General features: G+C 38.9%; 1 protein-coding gene across 3 annotated transcripts; it reads right to left on the reverse strand.

Moving 5' to 3' along the window:
* Positions 1–899: 899 nt before the first annotated feature.
* LOC114471658 (E3 ubiquitin-protein ligase RNF38-like) lies at positions 900–20,958 on the reverse strand. Of its 3 annotated transcripts, XM_028460536.1 has the most exons (13): positions 19,685–20,958; positions 15,108–15,160; positions 14,770–14,951; positions 11,213–11,639; positions 10,247–10,387; positions 9,928–10,116; positions 7,537–7,698; positions 6,377–6,477; positions 5,457–5,538; positions 5,244–5,365; positions 3,610–3,709; positions 3,351–3,428; positions 900–1,606 (listed from the first exon to the last, which is right to left on the reverse strand). In XM_028460536.1, exons 1-12 carry the CDS (start codon positions 19,980–19,982, stop codon positions 3,369–3,371), a joined length of 1,917 nt encoding a protein of 638 aa, XP_028316337.1. In that variant the 5' UTR covers positions 19,983–20,958; the 3' UTR covers positions 900–1,606; positions 3,351–3,368. The 3 variants fall into 3 exon arrangements, with proteins under 3 accessions (XP_028316337.1, XP_028316335.1, XP_028316336.1); XM_028460534.1 differs by lacking the exon at positions 3,351–3,428; XM_028460535.1 differs by having other exon boundaries at positions 900–3,428.
* Between the last annotated feature and the right edge of the window lie 551 nt (positions 20,959–21,509).

Here is a 21,509-nt window from a genome sequence, read left to right on the forward strand (position 1 = left end):
CAACAGGAAACACATCACACCAGACACCACAGCTCTGTGAAAGAGACATGACAACATGGCACACACACTCATCACTGGTGACACACACACACACACACCTACAGCCCATAAAGAAAATAGATGGAGAAGAGGCCTGCAAAATAATAGATTGATTAATGATACAACCAAAATTTCACTCATCTTTAGCACTAAAAATAACTAAAGACTAATTTACAATTACTTAACAAATGACTTTAACAAGATCTTGTAAAATATTTCTATTATCATCATTTTGTATTAAATAACTGGTTCACTTCATCTGTGCAAAGTGAAGTTTAATCCCTGCTGAGGCATTTTATGAAGGAATATTAGCATTTTGAACGAGTTTATTCAGAATATAGAGGGTTCCCGTCTTCACAAAATGATCTAATTTTTAGTCATAAAATGTCAGCTGCAAAAAAGCATGTCCGTATAACTAGAAATGATTTTCAGTGAGCGTGGACATGTTCCATCCCCCCGGATAAAAATAGACAAAATCATCTGTTGTAAGGTTGCACTACGTAAAGTGTTAACCCTCGACAGCATGTAGACAAGGTGAGAGAATAAAATTTAAATAAAAATAAACTAGTTTATTAATTAGGAGTTCATTTGTAAAAGCAGCTGTCTCAATTTGTATACATTTTTCCATAAACAACTTTTTTCATAATTTAGTTCAGGTGATATGGGTCAAATCAAAGTTGTGTGGCTCATGAGAGGAGATACGAAAATATATTTAAAAACACAGTTTTCTGCTTTTGCATCTGCTCTTTTTCACCCGATGGCCCTTTGAATAAACCACCCACAAAACACAGAGCTTATATCAAGCAGTTTATTTGGTATACAGATGTTTTTTTTTTATTTATACAGTATATATAATTTGCTATACATATATATAATGTGCCACTGCAAAGTCAAAGACAAAGTTAATTTCTCTCAGAAACAGAAACGTGTGCGCAATTTAAAGTACTTTAGTGAAGCGGATGAACAGAACAGGAATGATGAGGTAAGTAACAAGCATTTTAAGTGGTATAATAATAATATTAATAATAATAATAATAATAGGAGCAAATAAACATAATTATAGTGGCAGCCTGGAACCTCAATGAGAAGGCAAAGAAAATCATTGGTTCTCACACACACACACACACACACACACACACACACACACAAAAAAAAATCATGCAGACCCGACACTCGTCTGATATACAACAGAAAGTCAAGCATGCTCCAGGACATCAAAAATACACACACGCACACACGCAAACTACAGGACTAACCACAGCTCTAGTTAATGCCCATGTCAACACATGTACATTAACTACACACGTGTCCACACAGGACAAACAAAGGGTGGTGTGTAGTGTGTGTACGTAGACATACACAAAGGATGATTTAAAATAAAGAAGGAGGAAGAAGGTGCTGCACATGAACACAAAGTAAGTCAGTGTGTGTAAGTGATGGGGCGCAGCAGGCAGTGCTCAACACGTCTGACAGACATTAGGTAGTGTCTTGCTCCATCTTGTGGTTACTCTGAGTCTCTCTGGACCTCTGAGGCGTCCGCACGACAAATAGGACACGTCCTGTTGGCCTGGAGGAGAGGACGAGAGGAAACATCAGACATGGTTTGAAGCTGAAGTTCTGAACCAGTGCTGAGCTCTCAGAGGTGCACATGGTTCTGAAAAACTGCTGACTTTGAGGCATCAAGTATTTGGACCACGTTTGAATCCATGATCAGCCTCCAGAGTCTAAACCTCATCAATATTATTCATCTTTCAAACATTTTCTGTGGAAACTCACATTTAGAAAAGTATAGAGCGGGGTCTCAAGCTGAATTTGAGGCAGAGTCTGGGTCAGACTGGTGTCGGTTAGTTTTTACCTGATATTGGGTTACGACTTTTAACAGCAAATTAACTGGTGCCTTAAATGTTTTTATTTTAACATACTCAAAGGCTGGGTTGAAAATGTCACACTAATGTACTATACACTACAAACTCAATGAGTATATACTGTCTACTATATACTATTAGTATGATTAGGATGATGAGCGTTCCCACTGAAGTATACTTCCAAGTTTCCCAAAATGCCTTTCAAACCTACGACAACGACAAAAACCTGAAGCACAGCACCGTGCTGGAATTGCCATGTGAAATGTCATTCAGAGATTTCTGTACTAATTTAAAAAATGCTTAAAACATCACATCAGTCGACCATTGATTAAAAAAAAAAAAACAAAAAAAACGACCAATGATAAAAAAAAAATAAAAAAAAAGATTGTCATGATCAGATTTATTAGAACACAACAACAGCCTATTATTGTAAATTACATCAGGTTAACTGTTATTTATTTCATAATATATATTATAATCATGTCTTTTTGGAAAATAAATTATTCCTTTTCATATCGAGTTTTATTATAATCATTTTTTTTGAAGAATAATCTATTTCTATTCGTATTGACATTGCTGCATCAGACACTATTACTTTACTCAAGTTGTTGACTGATTTTCACTTACTCAGCACAGCGGAAGTAGCAAAAATTAATTTTCCGGTCGTGCGCATGCTCAGTCAATCACTATGAGGTCCCAGGACCATTTCTCACATAGTCTTTTCATACTATCTAATGTGAACGCACTACATACTAATTTTGACATCAGACTTAGTATGAATAGTACGTTAGTATGACATGTGGAATACAGCCAAAGTGTGTGTATTTCTTGTCATTACCCATTGCCTTTTGAAAATATTTCACATGTGGCACTATTTTATTGTAGAACATTTGACTTTTAGGAGTTTTTATCTCGTAAACTGTTGCAAGTCATTTTTAGATTAATATTTTTACATTTAAATATCTACAAAGCTGCTGCATTTGACCATTTTTCTTTATTTTTGCACTACAAGTAAACATTAAACTCAGGACATTTTATTGGTGGTTTAAGATGTTTTATTCATTTGTCCTGTAGATTATTATTTTATCATCTACCTAAAACCTTGTGATTTTCTTCATTTGTAAAACCAAAATACTATTCTGCACTTTATTTTTGTCAAAGAGTCTACAGTGTGACCTGTTGGACACGTTGATAACTACCTCATCTGCTGTTAAAACTATAAGTTTGTATTCTTTCACTGGTATTGTTCAATGTTATACATTAAAATAAAATTGGAATCTGCAGATCAGGCTTTTTAATAATTGGTGATTGGCCAGACTGAGGGTGCCCCCTTAGTTTAAAGGCACCCTCATCAGCCAATAAAGTGCGGCCTATGTGACAGGGCAGGATTTTTCTTGGAAAGCGACCAACACAGCGGTGCGTTCTACAGCCCAGAAAATACAGTACTTATCGTTTGTCGTTTTTTCAGGTCTTCAGCACAGAGAAGTTCTCTCCACGCTCTATTATCAAAGGCGTCTGCAGCTCCTACAAAAAGGTGTTAACGAGTCGTTCAAAAACAACCTTCCTGTTGACTGGGTGCCACACAGAGACCTGAAGCTGTGGCCGTCTCATATCAAGGTGTGTGTGTGTGTGTGTGTGTGTGTGTGTGTGTGTGTGTGTGTGTGTGTGTGTGTGTGTGTGTGTGTGTGTGTGTGTGTGTGCTCACCCTTAGCCATTTGTCCACACATTTCCCATGAAACTCGTGGCTGCAGGGCAGGACTCTCAGCAGTTGGCGGGACTCAAAGTCGCTCATACAAACCACACACCTGGAACACAAGCCGAGAAAAGTCATTCCCTGTGGCTCTGACTACACTCTGGGGCAGATTCTCTAAAGGTTTAGGGGTATTAAAACGTGTGCAAATGTCACTCCATGCGCTAATAAGGGGTGCAAATCCCAGGGAATCAGGACTGTGCGTCTTCTGCGCATCACACAATGTGCCCTCAATCTATTTAACGTGTTTCCCTCTGATGAATATGTAATATAGGCGGATCTCATAAGGGGACAAAAAATGGGAGGAGGAAATGCACATAAATTAATGCAGAGAGCGCAATGCAATTAATCAAACCTGGAACTGTTTGTGGCGATTGTTTCAGCACAGGAAAATAGTACGACTGACAAGCAGGTGTAAATACACACGCAGAGATCAGCTGCAGTAAATGTTGACAAAACATGACGGAGATGGAAAAAATGCTCTAGTTAACCTTTCTAGTATAATAAAATAATTTAAATAAAACAATAGTCAATATTTAACAGCCACTGAATAAGAAAATACAGAGTAAAGTGCGTGTGTGAGGGAGAGAGAAAAAGCTGCACATCTGTAGCGGTGCGTGTGGAGTCTGGTGGTGCTGCGGTGGGGAGAGGATGCTGTGCGAGCTATGGATGCACCACTTCAGTGATATTTTGACCGTCAAACTCTCGTGTCACGTTAATGGAAGGCGCATCATGCCAGAATCAGCTGATCAGATGCGTATTTTACGCAGTGATGACACAATGTGTGTCCCACAGCGCTGCTCAGATCTGCTGGATGATGGTCAGTAGATCATCTTCAAATGGTGTAGAATGATTGACAGACTGTGTTGCTGTATTAACGCAAATCAATGGTAGATCAATAGGACGTTTCTGTTGTTCTGTGCGCCTCACCTCTCCACATTGAACGAGCAAAAAGCTAATTTAAACAGAGGCGGTCTCCACCACTTCTGCATGTGCGCTAATCTTAGTGAATTCCTTGCAGGAGGTGAGAAAAATGCATCATCAAAGGATTTAGGGACGCAACTGGTTTACCACCATTTATTTCAGATCTTAGTGAATCCGCCCCTCAGTGTATGTGTAGCAGCTTTTTTAAATCTCCATAGACTCATTCTTTAAATCTGTGGAAGGTCCTCGAGTAGACCTGGGTAATATATAGAGATTTAAGATATATTGAATTTTCTATTTTGGCAATATAGAAAATCACATTGACTATGACAATATATTATTAAATAGTTTATTTAATATTTTGTAAAACACTGAATTGTCTTGTATATGAAAGGTGCTATATAAATAAACTTGACTTATTTCTTTTTTCTCTCTTTTTTTTCTTTTTTCTTTATACTATTTGTCTTTGGTTACGCCTTATTGATGGTAAAATATCGACATTTATATTGTATATCGCCATTTTGAGCAAAAATATTGAGATTTCCTCACTTGTCAAAATATACGACTACAACCTCAATAACTCATTTAGCCAATAAAACCTTCATGTGTCAGTCCTGAAGCAAAACACCCAACTCCTAAAATCTGTGTGATGATAATAAACTCACAGGGTTTGCTCAGACTGATGGTTGTTGGGATTGAATCGATACGAGGGAAGCTGTTCTATGTCTCCCTTGGTCAGTCCTCTGAGTTTAGCTTCTCCAAGGCGCTCGGCAAGGTTCAGGAGCGCCTTCAGAGAACACAACCATCATCATCATAAAGCAAAAAAGTTCAAGCCTAACTTCAATAAACACAGAAACGCATGCAAGACGCCGACAAACCTCATAATTCTCTACTTCTCCATCATCAACATCCAGCTCCAGACTGATGGCAGGACCAGTGGGCTGGACTGGCAGCATTGATCTGAAAAACAAACACACACAGTATTACAATAAGGCTGCAATGATGAATCGATTTATATTCCTACGATCCAACTACATTGATCTGTACTCGGCAAGTTGGCCTTCTTGATGACATTAAAATAATTTTTAAAATTAATCAATCGATTGTGTTGATACAAGGAAATAACACATTGGATTTAAGAACATCAAACTTTATATGAATGGGTTTTAAAAACACTTAATAATAAAAGACGTTATGGCCGACTCTGTCAAAGCCAGTTAGCGAGAAATTGATCAGTAATCCTCCTTTGGCGTCCAGTGTGTGTAAACACTTTGGTCCACCATTGACCACCAGGCCCTTCTAGCAGCGTTCACTGCTGCAGCAGCACATGTAGCGTTAGCATTAGCTATGCAGAATGCAAGGTCAACTGTGACTCAGTTGAGAGAGGTCGTCTTCTGATCTGTGTGTTAAAGTGTCCTTGGGCAAGACACTGAACTTTAAGTTGCTCCAAATGGTCAGCTGGTGCCCTGTATGATTGCTCCGTCTCATTAATGTGTGAATCAGTTCATATTGTAAAGCTCTTTGGAACTGCATCATAAAAGCACTATTCAATGTAAAAGTTTAACATTTACCATTCACTTAGAAATGCCTACAATTGCCTAGCCCTGACCATTGCTGCGCAGCAGCTATAATATTCTCCTGTTTGTTCATTTGACTCTACATTAGTGTATTGTAGTTGTAGTCTGTTTAAATTAATATAAAATAACCATGCAGCATAATTATCATTATTCAGCTGCTTCAACAATTCAGTGTCAAACAATCCCATTAAACACTGTTATATTTAAGCAGCACTACTTACAGGAAGTAAGGCAGAAGGCTGGGGTGGTAAGGTGAAGGCGGCAGCTGTTGTGAGCGATACCGTCGCCCAGGGAGACGGCGATGGATGAAGTTAGGATAAGACTAAAAAACAGAGAGTTACTTGTTAGAAAAACTTGTTTTCCATACTTCATCACTTAAAGTGTAACTAAACCCCTCGTTTTTTGCTGATTTGCCACTACAAGGGAAATTCTAAAAATGCCTTGATTATGGGCGTGGCTCCCAGAGCAGTTAAGACACACCCAGTCTATACTATAAAGAACAATCTATGCTTATTACTCAATATACCTCTCTATTCACAATGCTCTCAATCAAAACTACTCACCGCAGATTGTAGAGCACACAGGTGTTGATTCTAATAAAAGGGGCAGGGCTAACAGTGATTGTGATACATGATGGTCCCAAAATGTCACATGATCTTGTTCTAAGCCAATGGCAAAAATCTATTGTAATAGCTGGGTTTCAGCCCATAGAGCGCAGTAACTCTGACATTTTACAACTAAATTCGACAAATGGAAATAGTTTGACTAAATTATTGAGCATTGGACCAGGATCAATACAACAGCACTACTTCATAACAAATACATTTATATTCAGCAAATAGAAGTGGTTTTGGGGTTTAGTTACTAATTAAAGTGTAAGTACACCCTAAAATCACTTCCGTCTGCTGAATACATATATGATTAAATATAAGTAATTAACTTTATTGATCCTTGTCCCACTCTTTGCATTTCACGTTTTTAAATTTAGTGTTTTTAGTTGTATACTATCAGAGTTACTGCCCTCTATGGGTTGAACGCAGGCTATTGCAATTATATTTTACTATTGACTGGGATTAGATAAGTGACGTCTTTTTGGATTGGTGATGTCACTAACATCCCTGCTGGCTCTGCCCCTCCTATAAAAGATGGGAAGAAGAACTGGTTTCCTCCTCTCACAGCCCTGATTGACAGCTTATAGTGGAACTGTGCAGCGTTGTGGAAGCGGGGCTGCTGTGACTGGGTGTGTCTTAGGAACAATGGCCATAATAAAGGCATTTTTTAAAATTTCTCTCTAGTGGCAGGTCAGCAAAAACCTGGGGGTGTACTTACACTTTAAAAAGGTAGCAAGCTGCATATTTGATCATTTCAGTGTGAATCCTACCACTCCAAAAAACTCCTGTGGCAGAGGATCGTGGGACAGGAAGTGGAGCTGTGTGGAGTGAGGGGTGAGAGCAGGGTGTGTGGCGGGAGGATAATGGAGCCCGGCGCCCAAAGACAGGTGCTCTCCAAGCAGGTCTACGTCGTTCTCTATCCTCTGCAGAGGCTGGAATGGCAGAGAAGGGAAAAACTGACGATTTGAGTTTACACTGTCCATCTGAGCAATCAAACCTCTGTAATAGAAATCCTGAAGAAAAAAAACTGGCAACTAGCATTATTATAAGGATAATTAATTAACAGCCTTACTATCAATAAAGTAAACCCGTTTTCATTACCAGAATTGGTATTCTTTTTTCAAATAAAAAGTGCAATTAACAATATGTAGAAATTCTTATCAAAGTGTATTGAATACATATATATATATATATATATATATACATATATATTATCATATTTCATATTTGGCAAACTTGATATGCGTCACGAAAGGGATAAAAGTAAGTAATTTATTTTCTATTGTTTAATGTATTTTTTCGCATTATATAATTTTATATTATATTTAGATAACATATAATACATAAATATATTAATATTTTTAATAAGCACAATGGCATATTTGTAGACAATAATTAAGGAAGGGCCCAGCGGCAAAGGCACCGCCCCGCTCCTAACTCGCCGGACATGGTGACCTCGATGAGCCCTCTCCGCTCTCCGGCGGGAATTGTTGTCAGTGCCCCGACAATTGCTGCCAGGGGTCGGTGGTGATGTCGGCCACCCACCCAAACCGACCTGTCTAGAAACACGGACCGCTGTGTAACTGCATAGCAGAACACACTAAATTTGAAGCATGTTTATCACCAGCTCCTTTTCTTACAGCTACAGCTGTCTCAGCACTTACAGTCCCCACCGATAATAATTGTGTTTTTCTTTTATCCATCCACATTTTATTTAAAAACCCAAATCCCACAAGTGTTATGAGAGCTGATGTAGGTTTTATTAAGGCTGCTTTGATTGTGCACAGCAAAATGTTTAGTGTCTTGTGTGATTTATGCTGCTTATTTAAGTTTTGTTTGGAAGTCTTTACTTTCACCGAACAAGCTTTTGTGTTAGATCAGATTGAATTTGCTGAACAAGCTATTATTATATGTATTTATTTATTTTGTAATATGATTAATGATTAATTAATCCCAGTCAGCCTCAGAATAGACTTTAAAGTTCTGCTGCTGGTGTATAAATCTGTGAATGGGTTTGGTCCAGAATACATCAGTGACATGTTAGTCAGGTATGAACCCAGCAGGTCTCTCAGATCTATGGACACAGATCAGATAGTGGAGCCCAGAGTTCACAGTAAACATGGTGATGCTGCTTTTAGTTGTTATGCTGCAAAGAAGTGGAACAAACTGCCAGCGGAGCTGAAGTCAGCATCCAATGTGAACATTTTTAAATCAAAGTTAAAGGCACTTTTTTTCTCTACTGCATATGATTGAGAGAGAGATTTTTTGTCATGTTGTTGATGTAATGATGATTTTACTGATGATTTTAATTGATTTTACTGATGATTTTAAATGTTCTTATTGATTTAAATGTTCTTATTGATTTTAAACAATTGAATGTTTTATCATGTAAAGCACATTGAGTTGCCTTGAGTATGAAATGCGCTACATAAATAAATTTGCCTTGCCTTGCCTAATGTGGGATTTGGTGATTTGATATAAACAAAGATGATAGTGATACATTTGTTTAGTTACTTTAATGAATGGATACCGACACATATACCTTGTTTAAAAGTATGAAATAGCCACAAAGTGAGTTCAAGAAAAGAAAAGGCATATAAAATTGTGAAATCGTTAATATCGTAATAATTGTTGATGAATCGAATCGTAGCACCCTGAATCAAAATTGAATCGTGAGGTCCCTTAGATGGCACACCCCTAAAACTAAGGCAGTAACCAAAAACTTTAGCTTTACTCCACTAATTTTGGCCCCCAAAGAGTTATACATTTCTAAATGTTCCACGCCAACACGTGACCGAGCCCTATGCTGTAAAAAAAATCCTGGCGAAAACCCTGTCCCATGGCACACAAGTGTGGTTGAACACAAGCAGTTGAAAAACCCTGCTTTAAGGTGTAAACAAATAGAGCTGCTGCTGTCATCATGTAATGTTTTATCTATGGTAGACGTCATATTTTCCTTTGTTATAGTCTGTTTTACTGTTTCATTTTACATAAAAATAAACATTAAAACATAAAAAGTACTGAAGAAATAATTATTCTTTGATACTAAAAAGTGTGAACCTGAACTTTACCGTTAATCTGGCAAATTTCAACAACCAAACACTTTTAATTTTTGATAAAGAGAAAAAAAATGTGATCCAAAGACACACAATCCTCCTCACCGAGCGTGCCGGCTGTGCTGAGTACGGTCCAAACTGCCCAGGCTGAGGCAAGTGAGGGGGATGATGAGGAAGGTGTGTTGGGGGATGGGTGAGGTGAGGAGGGGGGAGCAGGAATGCTGGGTCACTGGAAAGCAGTGAGGGGAATGGGTAGGGCATTGGTAAGTGCTGGACCGAACAGGTTTGAAGGACCTGCAGGAAAACACAAAGAATTTATTTAGAAACCTTTAAACCAACTCAGAAGCTAACGCATTAGAAAGCTGCTGTTTTTAGGACAGCTGAGGATCTATAAAGTCATTCATTTACAGAAACCCAAACTGACTGGAGGAGGGACGCTGCAGACGGGATAGTGCTGCCCACTGAAGACCACAGAGCATGCTGGGATCTGCTGAGGAGCAGAGCGAGGAGGCAGGCCCGGAGGAACTCCAGAGGGGGAGACGGGATACGATACTGAAGCTGAACCCTGAAGAACAACAAAAAACACTTTCAACACAACAATAAAACCTGTGTTTGTTAAAGGACGTCAGTGTTTTGAGGCTTTTAAAGGGATCCTCCACTGTTTTTATAAATGTGGCCTAAAAGTTTTGAAATGTACTTAGTAGAAGATCTACACCTCATAACACGCATTATTATGCACCATATTAGTTTAATTAACTTCTAAAAAAAAAAAAAAAAGTGACTATTTTCAAGCTTCAGAGCTAGTGTTCAACCATATTGAAATCACATGATTGATGTTGTCACAGCCCCACTGCCAATATAGCTCCCTTTGCTTCCTATTGGAGGGAAGCATTCAGCCTGATTTTTAGATAAGTTAGCAGCTTTTTCGGTCAAAATGCCAACTTGTACTGCTTTTGGTTGCTCTAAAGAATCAGGAAAGTTAAAGATGTGCACCATTTAAGGGGGAGTTAAGGCCCCTTAGGAGAGCTTTCCTTCTCTGCTTCATTGTGTACTACAAAACCACAGAGTTGGAACTGTCACCACCTTCACAGATTTTTTTTAGGGTCACAGCTGTTTTTATCCTCTTTCAGTAAACAAAAGATCTTTAACTTTTCCTAAATGCAACAATTTCATAAGCATCTTAGTATCATATTTTAAACCATGTCTGTAATCAACAGGTACGGCTAGAAAAACTCTAAGCTGACACCATCATCACTATATAGGATTTTTTTCACCCAGAAAACAGCATTTTTTTTTTTTTATTTAACAGCAAATCTGCTACTAGTCTCACCATCCTTTGAGACATACCTTCATACTGTGGTTCTCTGTGAAGTGTTACCATTGAACCCACCTGCTCATGAAGGTCAAGGACCAGGCTGCTTGTTGCTGGGTGTGGGTGCTGTGCATGTGCTGCTGGGTGCAACAGTCGAGGAGAGAGGTTTGCTGATTGGAGGAGAGGCCTTGGCGAAGGGTTTGGTGGATGGTAACCTGAACGATCTTCTAGCCCCACCCCGTGCCCTCTTGGAGGTTGCTGGCTATAGGAGGGGTAACCCTGAGGAGGAGGAGCCGGGTGGCGGTAGTTTTCATCCTGGTGAACCGGAGACACACCATGGTGTGGGTGCAGGTGGAGGCTGTGGTGGTGGTGGTGAACGTTGGGATTGTGATGGTGGTTGTGATGGTTGTTGTTGCTGTTGTAGTGGTGGTGGTTGTTGTGGGCGTGATGGTGGTGATGGCGGGTCAGACGGTCCCTTCGACCACGCTGGCGTCTCATTGGAGGGCTGAAGTGGAAAAGGAAAGATTTCAGATTTAAATTAAGTAAAGGCAGGAGGCGTATAACGTCACTTACATGCAGGAACTTTAAAAACAACCAGCAGAGTGACGGCACATCGGGGTAAGACGAAAGGTGGCTAAAGACATTGTTAGCAGGTTCTCTGTCACAGCGAGATCTTGACCATTAAAACACTCACTTTTATTACTTACAGAGGTGCAGGCCATATATCAATCACCGTCAGTCACATGATTGACATACGTCACATGACGTCACTTCATTGAAAACAAATATCAAAATTTAACAATAACAGAAAATGGGAACACATCTCAATAAACACGCACCCATCAGACCCAGTGTCTACCAGAGAAGCCTGTGGGGGTGGGGCTAAGATCTGATGTTGCAGCTCGTCAGGTCTAGATTTATCACTGTTTTGTATCCAAAATTCTAAATACATCTTTTTAAATTCTGTTTTTTTTAGAAATAATTTATTATTTTTTTTCAGGAAATGTTAGTTTTTATTATAAAAAAAAGAGAAACGAAAACCGTAAACAATTAAAAATGAGCAGTCAGAATGATTTTTTTATTTATAATATGTCATATAAAGACATATGAGAGCAGCATCAATGTCACCCAATTTCCCCTCAGAGATCAATAGTTTACTGAATCTGAGCAGGTGTATTAAGTTTTGATCAACTTAATTTAAATTATCCTGATGACATCATTCCAGACGTAACAATGGTCAAAAATAAACAAGGATGCATCAGCCATTTCACCACTAGGGGGCAGACTATTAGACAGCGCTGGATGTTTAAGACTCTACAATCCCTGGCATTGGTGGTCTCATCCATAACAAACAACTTTTTCACACAGATCTTCTGTAGCACTAATGAACATCATCGTTAAAACACAGTGAGTAAAGCAAAAGGCGGTTTTGTTTTGTTTGTTTGTTCCAAACAGAAAATGATAGAATAGAATATTAGGATATGTGGATAACCTTTAATGAGTGGAAAAACTATCAGATATGGTTGGGTGTCCTTAAATTGAATTTTTGTAGGTCATGAAAAAATTTTGAGGAGTAACTGGAGATGCTTGATATTAGCTTTTGCTGATGACATTCAAAATTGTCCAATACTTAATTCCCAATATCAACCGAGCCCACGACCTAATTTTAGGTCACATTATATATAGATTTTAATAGAATTAATACGTTACTTTGAATGTGATGCCCTACTTTATGCATTCCGAGTAAAAATAAATCTTTGCAGAATGAGAACAATAATTAATATTCAGTTATGGAAAAAGTGCGGAATATACAATTTAACATGTCTCAAATAGCACATATCAGTTTTTCAATATTGGTGTCTTTGTAAGGATTTTCCTCTACTAAAGTGTTTCATACCCATTCTTGGGAGGTCTAGCGCTGGTTTAGTTTAGTGGTTTTAGAATGAAACAACATGCGTATTGGTCAAAAAATAAACTAAAGGCAACCAAAGCAAATAAATTTTGGCAGAAAAACCAGTACTGATGTCAATCAATATTATATTCTATGTCAAATATCAGCCTATGATATCAGTGGGCCAATAATATCGCACTTCTCTACAAAGTACATATTATATTATATCAACGTTACTTTTGACAGTAACTAGTACTCTAACGCAACATATTTTTAAGAAATAACTCAGTTATCGTTACAATATTGGGCGTTTGTCCGTTACTTTGCTAGCTGCAGTGTACTTCCTGTTTACAGTGGCGCTACATATTTTTGTGGGATGATGTGCCAACCTCCATAAAACAGAAGAAGCATTGTCGGCGTGTCTCTGTTTACATCACGTGCGCCAATCATGGTGAGTCAATACGAGAGCAGAAGAGCTTCTGGGAATTATTTTACCAATTTGTCTCCAAAAGATACATGCATCAGTGAAGCTCAAAGCTAACGCTGCATTGGTAGACGTGAGGAAAGCCTCTGCACCAAAACAATAGCGGCTGGATTTTAACAGACTGTGACTGTTATCCAGGGACAGGTCAGCAAAGCCATTGCACGATATGTTGTTGTAAATATGCAGCCTGTTGCTGCTGTGGAGTCGCTGCTTTCAGCAGCTCGTTAGCCTGATATGTTTAGCATTGTGTAGCTGAGAAAAATGCTGTGAATTTGTTTTTCCACATTTATTTTCATAAGCATTTTCAACAGCAGAATGTGCACCTGGAATATGCACAGCTTACTTTACATTACTGTGCTAAGGTTTGAAAAATTACAGTTTGAATTTTGGAGCAGCTGTTTTGTGCTTTATATGCACATAATTTATGGTTGTTTTACAGCAGTTTTTGCAAAGCAGAGTTGGTCAAAATGTATTTCAAATGTTAATTCAAACTGCTTCAATTTATTTATTTTAAAAGGTTTTGTGTTTATGTTGTACATTGTTGTTAGTTTTTGTACTTAAGCTGTAAAGGAACATTCTAAGGGCTGAACACAACTGTTTTTATGATGTTGAAGCCACTTTAATTTTTTATCTTTGATTTTGAATATTATTCAGGTTGTTTTGTGTTATTTATTTCAGAATTCCTTGTAACATTTTCAGTTTCTGCTGGTCTCAGGTAAATAAACTGGTATTGAAAGAATACTTAGTGTTTCAGTCAGATTGGTGTTTGTAAAGACTAATACTGAGCAGACTTTAGTAAAGTGAATGTAAATTATTAGAAACTGTAGGGTTGGATACAATAACATTTCATTTATCAGAGGCTTTTATCCAAAGCAATGTTAATACAGGAGCAGTAGGGTAGGAGGGATTCAAATCACTGACCCTCTGATTACAAGCCAGCTTCCTAAACCACTATTCCTCCACTGCACAGTTGATCAACAGTGGATTATTTTCTGATACAGCACTGATATGAAGCTGTACGGACACTAATGACCCAAAAAATAATAAAATTCTTTGCTAAGTAACTTAAGAGTTACTTTTTCCAGTAATGCATTACTTTTTGATGTAATTAATGAAAATAGTAACTGAGTTACTTTGTGACTGAAGTAACAAGAAATGGTAACTAGTTACTTTTTTTCAGTAACTAGCACAACACTGGTTTTTATTTGGTCAGAAACTTATTGTTGTTCGTAATTCATAAAAAAAACAAAACAGTTTTACCTGCGACGGTTTCGAACAGGTGTGTGGCATCTTTCTGGCATGTAGTTGGGGTGTGGTCTGCGACTGGGAGGCAGCTCCCATGGGCGAATGGGAGAGGCTGGAGTGGAGGGAGGGGCGGAACTTAGGTCCAACATGGACTGCTGGGAAAGGCGCTGGCGTTTGGGGCTCGGGCTGTCTTCAATCTGCACAGAGAGATGAGCCGGAAGGGGGAACCGAGGCGAACAATAGTGAGGAGAAAACAAAGAGGGTGGACAAAAGGAGAGGATGAATGAAAAGGAGGAAGCAAATACATGCAGATTCTAAAGCATCAGAGGCAACAGGCTGTGGTTTCTACCTACTTTGTCTCGATCCTCAGTGAACACATTGTCTGGATGGAAATGCAGCACTCCTCCTGCAGGCCACAGAACAGGGAAAAAAGCATAATCAGGTTTAAAAAAAGGACTGAGGAAAACATCAACATCACATGACACATGGACAGCAACTCCTTAGCAGACGACACCATTGCCAACACAGACAGGATTCATTCTATTTTCAATGACACATTCAAAGCAAAATGGAAAAAACACATTTTTGCTAAAAGCGTTCAGACTGGCTTAATTATTCCCATACACGTAACAAAATTCAGTCTAAAGTTGATAACAAAATAAGACATGGCAGTTACAGTTCTGTTTCCACACAAACAAGCTTTTGAATCTTCCACTTTGAAAGAAGTGAGAAAAGGAGGAGCAGTTTACTGTGGAAGTCAAATTACTCCCTCTGATCTACCAAAAAACACTTATCAATGCACAAAAAACCCCAACTGAACTGAAACCAACCCTGCACCACTCACCAGTGTGTCTCGCTGGTTTATCTGTAATGATTAATTTTTCAATACAAAACCCTCTCAGTCACCAGAAACGAGCATCAGTTTTTCCAAAGCTACAAGAAGGAGTTACGTGCTGATGACGTGTGAGTTAGAACTAGTTTCTACAAACACTGTGATCTCTGAATCCAAAGGTTTTAGCCACTCAGCTGAGAATGCATAGCTCTCTCTTGTTTTACACTCATTAAATTTGCACCTCTTCCTTTGGAGCTGTGCAAATTTAAATTTAACAGCATTTTAAAGATTTTAAAAAGGCATAACCTGTTCAGTATCTGATCTGAATGTGCAGATCAAGCCTTAATTCAAACAATATTTTGCTTCCATAAGATTTTAGGCACTCTGGCAGTGTTTGAAATGGCACACTCCATACTATACACTACAAACTCTGAGTACATACTGTGTACTATTTACTGGGGCTGTCACTTTAATGCGTTAATTGCGAATAATTAATTACAGAAAAAAATAACAGCTTAAAAAATGAACGCCATTAATCGCTTATTTTTTGTAGCACTCCAAACAGCACAGAACCATTCTCCTTTTAAAAATTTCCGGTATACCCAATAATGCTGATGCACAGACTACAATACAAGACGGTAGACTACCAAGCTGCTTTGTTATAATTTTGGCTTTTAAAATCACCGATTGGAAAACTGAAGCATAGTTGTGTGCAAATTGTGCAAGAAAGAGTTTGCTGATCACCGGAGCTTTTGTAGCCCCCGCTAGCACCTCAATGCTAAACATGTAGCCGCTAGCACGGACAACGTGCTAAGAACGTGCCATGACTGATAAATGAACAAACTCACGGGACAATTATTATTTTCTGAAGGAGAGAAAAAGCAAGTTCGATGTCAGAAAAGTGTTTTTACAGTTTATGATGTGCAAACTCAAATTCTTACGCATCTCTGTATACATGAACACAATGTTATATAAAGAAGATTTTTTTTTAGTTAATGTGTTTGAAAGGCTACAAAAAGTAACTTGAATTTGATAATGCATGATCATGTGGTCAACACATGCTAATTGATAATTTCTTGCCACACATAAAGCATGCCTATGGCAGAGATTTTAATTGTGTGTGGAACACATTCATTTAACCGCCAAAGTGGAGGTTAAATGAATGTGTTCCACACACAATTAAAATCTCTATTTTCTTTCAGAATAGTGTTTTTGTTGGTTTAGTTATCTTACCAGGGATTTAAAACTTAAGGTTAGCCATGCACAGGTGCAAGGAAAGTTTATTATCTGAGGGCCCGGACGCCTATCCCCAGTGTGTGTTTGTCCCAGTGTCCATGAACGCAGCACGGACCGTGTCTCTCCCCAGTGTTGGTGACGCACAGCTGTGTGTTTGGAAACATGGCAGCACGTGTAGTGTCCATGTCAGACCCTGATTCACAGGAGGAAGACTTAACAGGACAAGGAAGTTTCCTCCTTTTGGATTTTCAAAATAAGGTCACCCTAGTACTCTCACAGATGCGACCAGATTAAATTTTCACTCACACACCGAAAAAAAAATAGTCCCATATGCGACCAATTTATTTGCAGTCTTGAGCCCTGATTGCACAATGTTTTTAATCTCTTGACAGCACTACTATATACTATCCCACTGAGGTATACTTCCAAGTTTCCCAGGATGCATTTCAAAGCTACAACGACAAAAACCTAAAGCACACTGAGGCTAAATATCTCTGTTGATTCTCCACCTTTGAAATCTGTGAAAATTTTTAAGCGAAAAAGTGACCAAGTAGAATATCAACATCTGGTCATTCGATCTATAAAACTCACAGAAACACCCTACATTGTGCAACTGACAACTTCTGGTTAACTTCAAAAGGAAAGGGGATGAGGAGCTGGACCAGTTCTGTTGGCAAACAGAAACAACCTTTTCCTCAGAGCATGGCTACTGGGGGAAAGACTGACACCATTCCTTTCCTTTCCTGACACACTATCCACAGTTAAACAGAGCACAGAACTTTTGGCTTTTTTTTGAGTGAAAAAAAACCTAGAAGATTATAAGATTAACATTGGCAAAATTAAATAGTTTGTTACAGGAAAAAATCTGTTTAAATACACAACAGGTTGAGAACTGTTGATTTTTCCAGCATTAGAATATTGTTTTAAGTGGAGGGAGGGGGAAACAGGGGTTTAACAGCTAACACATACAGCATGAAGAGGTACCAGGGGGCGTAAATAGTGAAACCACGGTAAAAGAAAACAAACACCACTGAACTAGAAAACTTGACGCTCACAAATACACAAAAGGCAAATGTAATATTCAAGTCATTCACACACAAAATCTAAAATCAGTCTTAAACTAAACAGAAATTGAGCAGCACAACATGTTCTTTAAAGCCTCAGGGTGTATAGAGCTTTTTAATGAAATGACTGAAATGAAATATACAAATATCTGCTTTTCCAGCTATGAAAACCAAATTAAATTAAAACTAAAAGCACTGAAAGTTCTGTTATTGGTTAATTATTTCTAAAAAAAATAAAATAAAATAAAAATAAAAATAAAGCTATAAAAACAATTTAAAAAAAATATATTTTATACAGCCCTGATTAAAGATTGTAGAAAAAAATGTTCTTGCAGTAACGACAAAGCTTGCTTCCAGGAACATGTCAAGATTAAAAAAAATATTGTCTGCAAAAGATAATTCAGGGATATTACCTCCAAAACCAAGTAGTTCCTTATCAATACCAAAGCTATTAAATAAGTATTATGAATCTTTTGAAAAGTTTTTTTTGAAAGCAAATTTAGCATTAATTGGAAAAAAAAAAAAATATATATATATATATATATATTTTTATATATATTATATAATATATATATACTGATTGTATGTATATATATATATATATGCATGACACTTTCCCCTTGTACCCAAAGTGTACAAGGGGAAAGTGTCATGCAAGCCTGCCTTTTAAAAGGGAGCTGTTTAAATATGTAAGACAAAAATACTTAATCTAGCAGGGTTGGTTGCTGTTTCAATATGTTTATGTTGCCTTCATGTAAAAGCTCATACTCAGGAGCCCGCCAGGCTGAAAAAATAGTCACATATGCGACCAATTTGGTCACAGTCTCTAGCCCTGTGGACCAAAATTCACAGTGATGGGGTGTCAAATGTAAAAACTTAATCCCTTTTTCCATAGATGACATATTTTGAACATTTAGCTATTTTTTTTCCCTTTCACTTGAAACAGAAATATATCATTGTTAAAATTGTACACATGAAAAACAAAACAAAATGTAAATGTTAAATCTAAATGTAAATATTAAACCTAAATGTAAAATCGGTCTCCAAGTATAAAGCTAAATGCTTAGAAATAATGCAAAGTGGGCAGGTGGGCATTGCCTGTCAATCATGAGACCCTGCCCACAAAACTGATTGCAGTTTGAGGGGAAATGCGAGCCATGGCAAGACTGCCCCAAAAAGTTTAACAGACGCGGATTTACTAAGAGTACAGGTATGCTGTATGTCAACTCACCTTTGCAGTGATAAAGACACCAAGGATGTAGAAGACCTTGGAGTGTGGGCGGGGCCTCCAGATTTGACAGACGCTGACCAGCCTACTTTGTACAATTTCTAAACGTTTACACTTAATTTAACATTTAAATTTATATTTGACATTTACATTTATTTTTCATGTGTGCACATTTTTATGAATTATATACAACATGCTGTTTTACATGAATTTGTCTCAGATGAAAGGAAAATGAGCTAAATGTGAGGAACCAGATAAAAATACTTGGACTGTCTGAGGGAAAAATATAGTAATAAATGTCGGTGGGTTCAGGGCCAAAATCCCACTGAAAATTAAAAAATGTCTAGAGAAAGTTGCCCTTCACTATTTTAACAATTATCGTCAACATCAATAAAAACGTGACAGCAGAGCTTTAATTGCATCCCTTTCATTAGCAGCTTAAGTTTGAAATCTTAAATCTTGGTAAGCCTGCTAGTGGTCAGCATACATCCCCCAGGGTCAGGGTCCAGGTGCACCCTGGGTATGTGTGGTAGGTAATGGTAAAGACCGTGTTTGTTGATGCTTTCTTACCGGGCCCCGGGTGCCTGTGAGCTCCTTGTGCAGAGTGCCGCTGCCCCCCGGCGGACAGGTAGTTCCCCTGGGCGTGCTGCTGCTGCTGGTTCTGGTTCTCCGGGTAGCCTCGGCCACCGTGGTGCTGCGTCCAGCCCGGGTTGTTCTGCGGCGAGTAGCTCAGCCCACCTCCACCGGCGTTCATCATCATGCTCCCGGCACCGACTGCGTTGCCACCGCCGTTTCCTCCTACAGCGCCGTTCATGGAGAAATGGTAGAACCCGGACCGGGAACGAGAGCGCGTCCTCGGGGGGTCCATGGCCGTGGATGGAGATGTAGGGGCGGATGAGGAAAAGAAGGAGGCGGAGGAGTAGGCGGGGCGGTGGTGGTATATGGACGTGATAAAGGTGACAGAGATCCAAACCGTTTCCCTTGGTCTACCTCTGCTGAGCAAACACTGATCTCTACTCCACCCACTCTCCACCAAAGGCTGTCAGAGTGGAACCAATGAGTGTGTGTATGTGTAATGTCACCACTTAAAACACACGACTTATGATAGACTTTAAAGAGAAACACAACAAAGTAACTATGTTGTGTATTCAGCCCCTCACTCAGTCTGTAACAGAACAAAAAGTCACCGCTTCTCCATTGTCCTCCAGTCCTCTGCTAATGCTCTCCGTGCAGACCCTGGTGGACTGTAGAAGAGTCCGGTTTGTGTCGGCCTTTTCCCCGCACACACATGAACACACAGCCGCAGTTTTTTTCTGTTTGCCTTGAGCTTCAACAGCCCGACAAACTTCAACGCTGCACCGCGGACAAGATGCTAGTAGCTAGCTACGGAGCTCAGGCCAAGTAAAAGGAAACCGCTGCTGCCTGCGATAAGTCAAGGCTAAACTGGGTTACTGACGAGTGTACGTAAATATAACACAAAGCGTGTCCAAAGTAAAACCACACTCTCCGCTTCTTATCTAATTAAACTCGCGGGTTGGTCAGCATCACTTGAATATTCCAGCTAGCCCTCAGCTAACAGGAAGCGAGCTCTGAAGGGGAAAAACAAGACTGAACAGTGCCGACATTACCAGCTAGCTAACGTCGCTCCGTGTCCGCACCGGGTTTGTCTCTTAACAGGGATAAAGACGCGTTATGTCGGCCTCTTTGAGAAGGCGAAACGGTTTGCCGGTCCGTCAAATACAGGTGGGTGTTATTTGTCTAATTTAAACCCTCTCTCGCCTCCACTGTCGAGTGTTTTCTCTGGTCAGCGGGGAGTGTAGTGGAGATCAATCAATGGGAGTTTCAGGTCTCGTCCCAGCCACACTAATCAATAACAGAGCGACACATAGTTTATAAAATGAAGGATTTAGAACTTTCCACCAGAAATTACACAACTGAGTGTGTTACAAGATGCCATGACGCAAAATATACAGAATTAGTTAGATAAATGTTGTGCTCGCACTGCTTAAAGACGACGCTCAGTAGGGCTCGTCGTCGTGGTTTGATTACTTTAGCCTGGGCATCCGCTGCGCTCATTAATAATTCATAGGAAACAAACATGAGGGAGGCTTTGAAGGCAGATGTAGATCTACTCCACGTTCACACATCACTCGCCAGTACTGTATTAAATGTCCCCATCTATATGTTATATATCAGGGGTGTCACTCATTTTATTTCATGGGCCAAATACAGACCAGTTTAATCTAAATGAGCCGCAGATTATAGATAGGGGGGAAAGAACAATTTTAACATCATTGTGCCCTTGTTTTCATGCGTTCAATTTGCTTTAAAAAATCTTGATTTTGTTACCAATTTTGTGTGTAATTGAGTGGAATTTTGTGCAATAGTTGGAGAA

Source organism: Gouania willdenowi, chromosome 10 (genome assembly GCF_900634775.1).
Source record: "Gouania willdenowi chromosome 10, fGouWil2.1, whole genome shotgun sequence".
NCBI lineage: Eukaryota > Metazoa > Chordata > Actinopteri > Blenniiformes > Gobiesocidae > Gouania > Gouania willdenowi.

Coding starts and splice junctions, on each gene's coding strand:
- LOC114471658 (XM_028460534.1), bottom strand. CDS start 19,982: ATGGACCCCCCGAGGACGCGCTCTCGTTCCCGGTCCGGGTTCTACCAT. Junction 5,539..6,376: donor AGCCTTCTGCCTTACTTCCT/GTAAGTAGTGCT, acceptor TTTGTTTTTCAG/ATCAATGCTGCCAGTCCAGC. Junction 5,366..5,456: donor GAGAAGTAGAGAATTATGAG/GTTTGTCGGCGT, acceptor TGTTCTCTGAAG/GCGCTCCTGAACCTTGCCGA.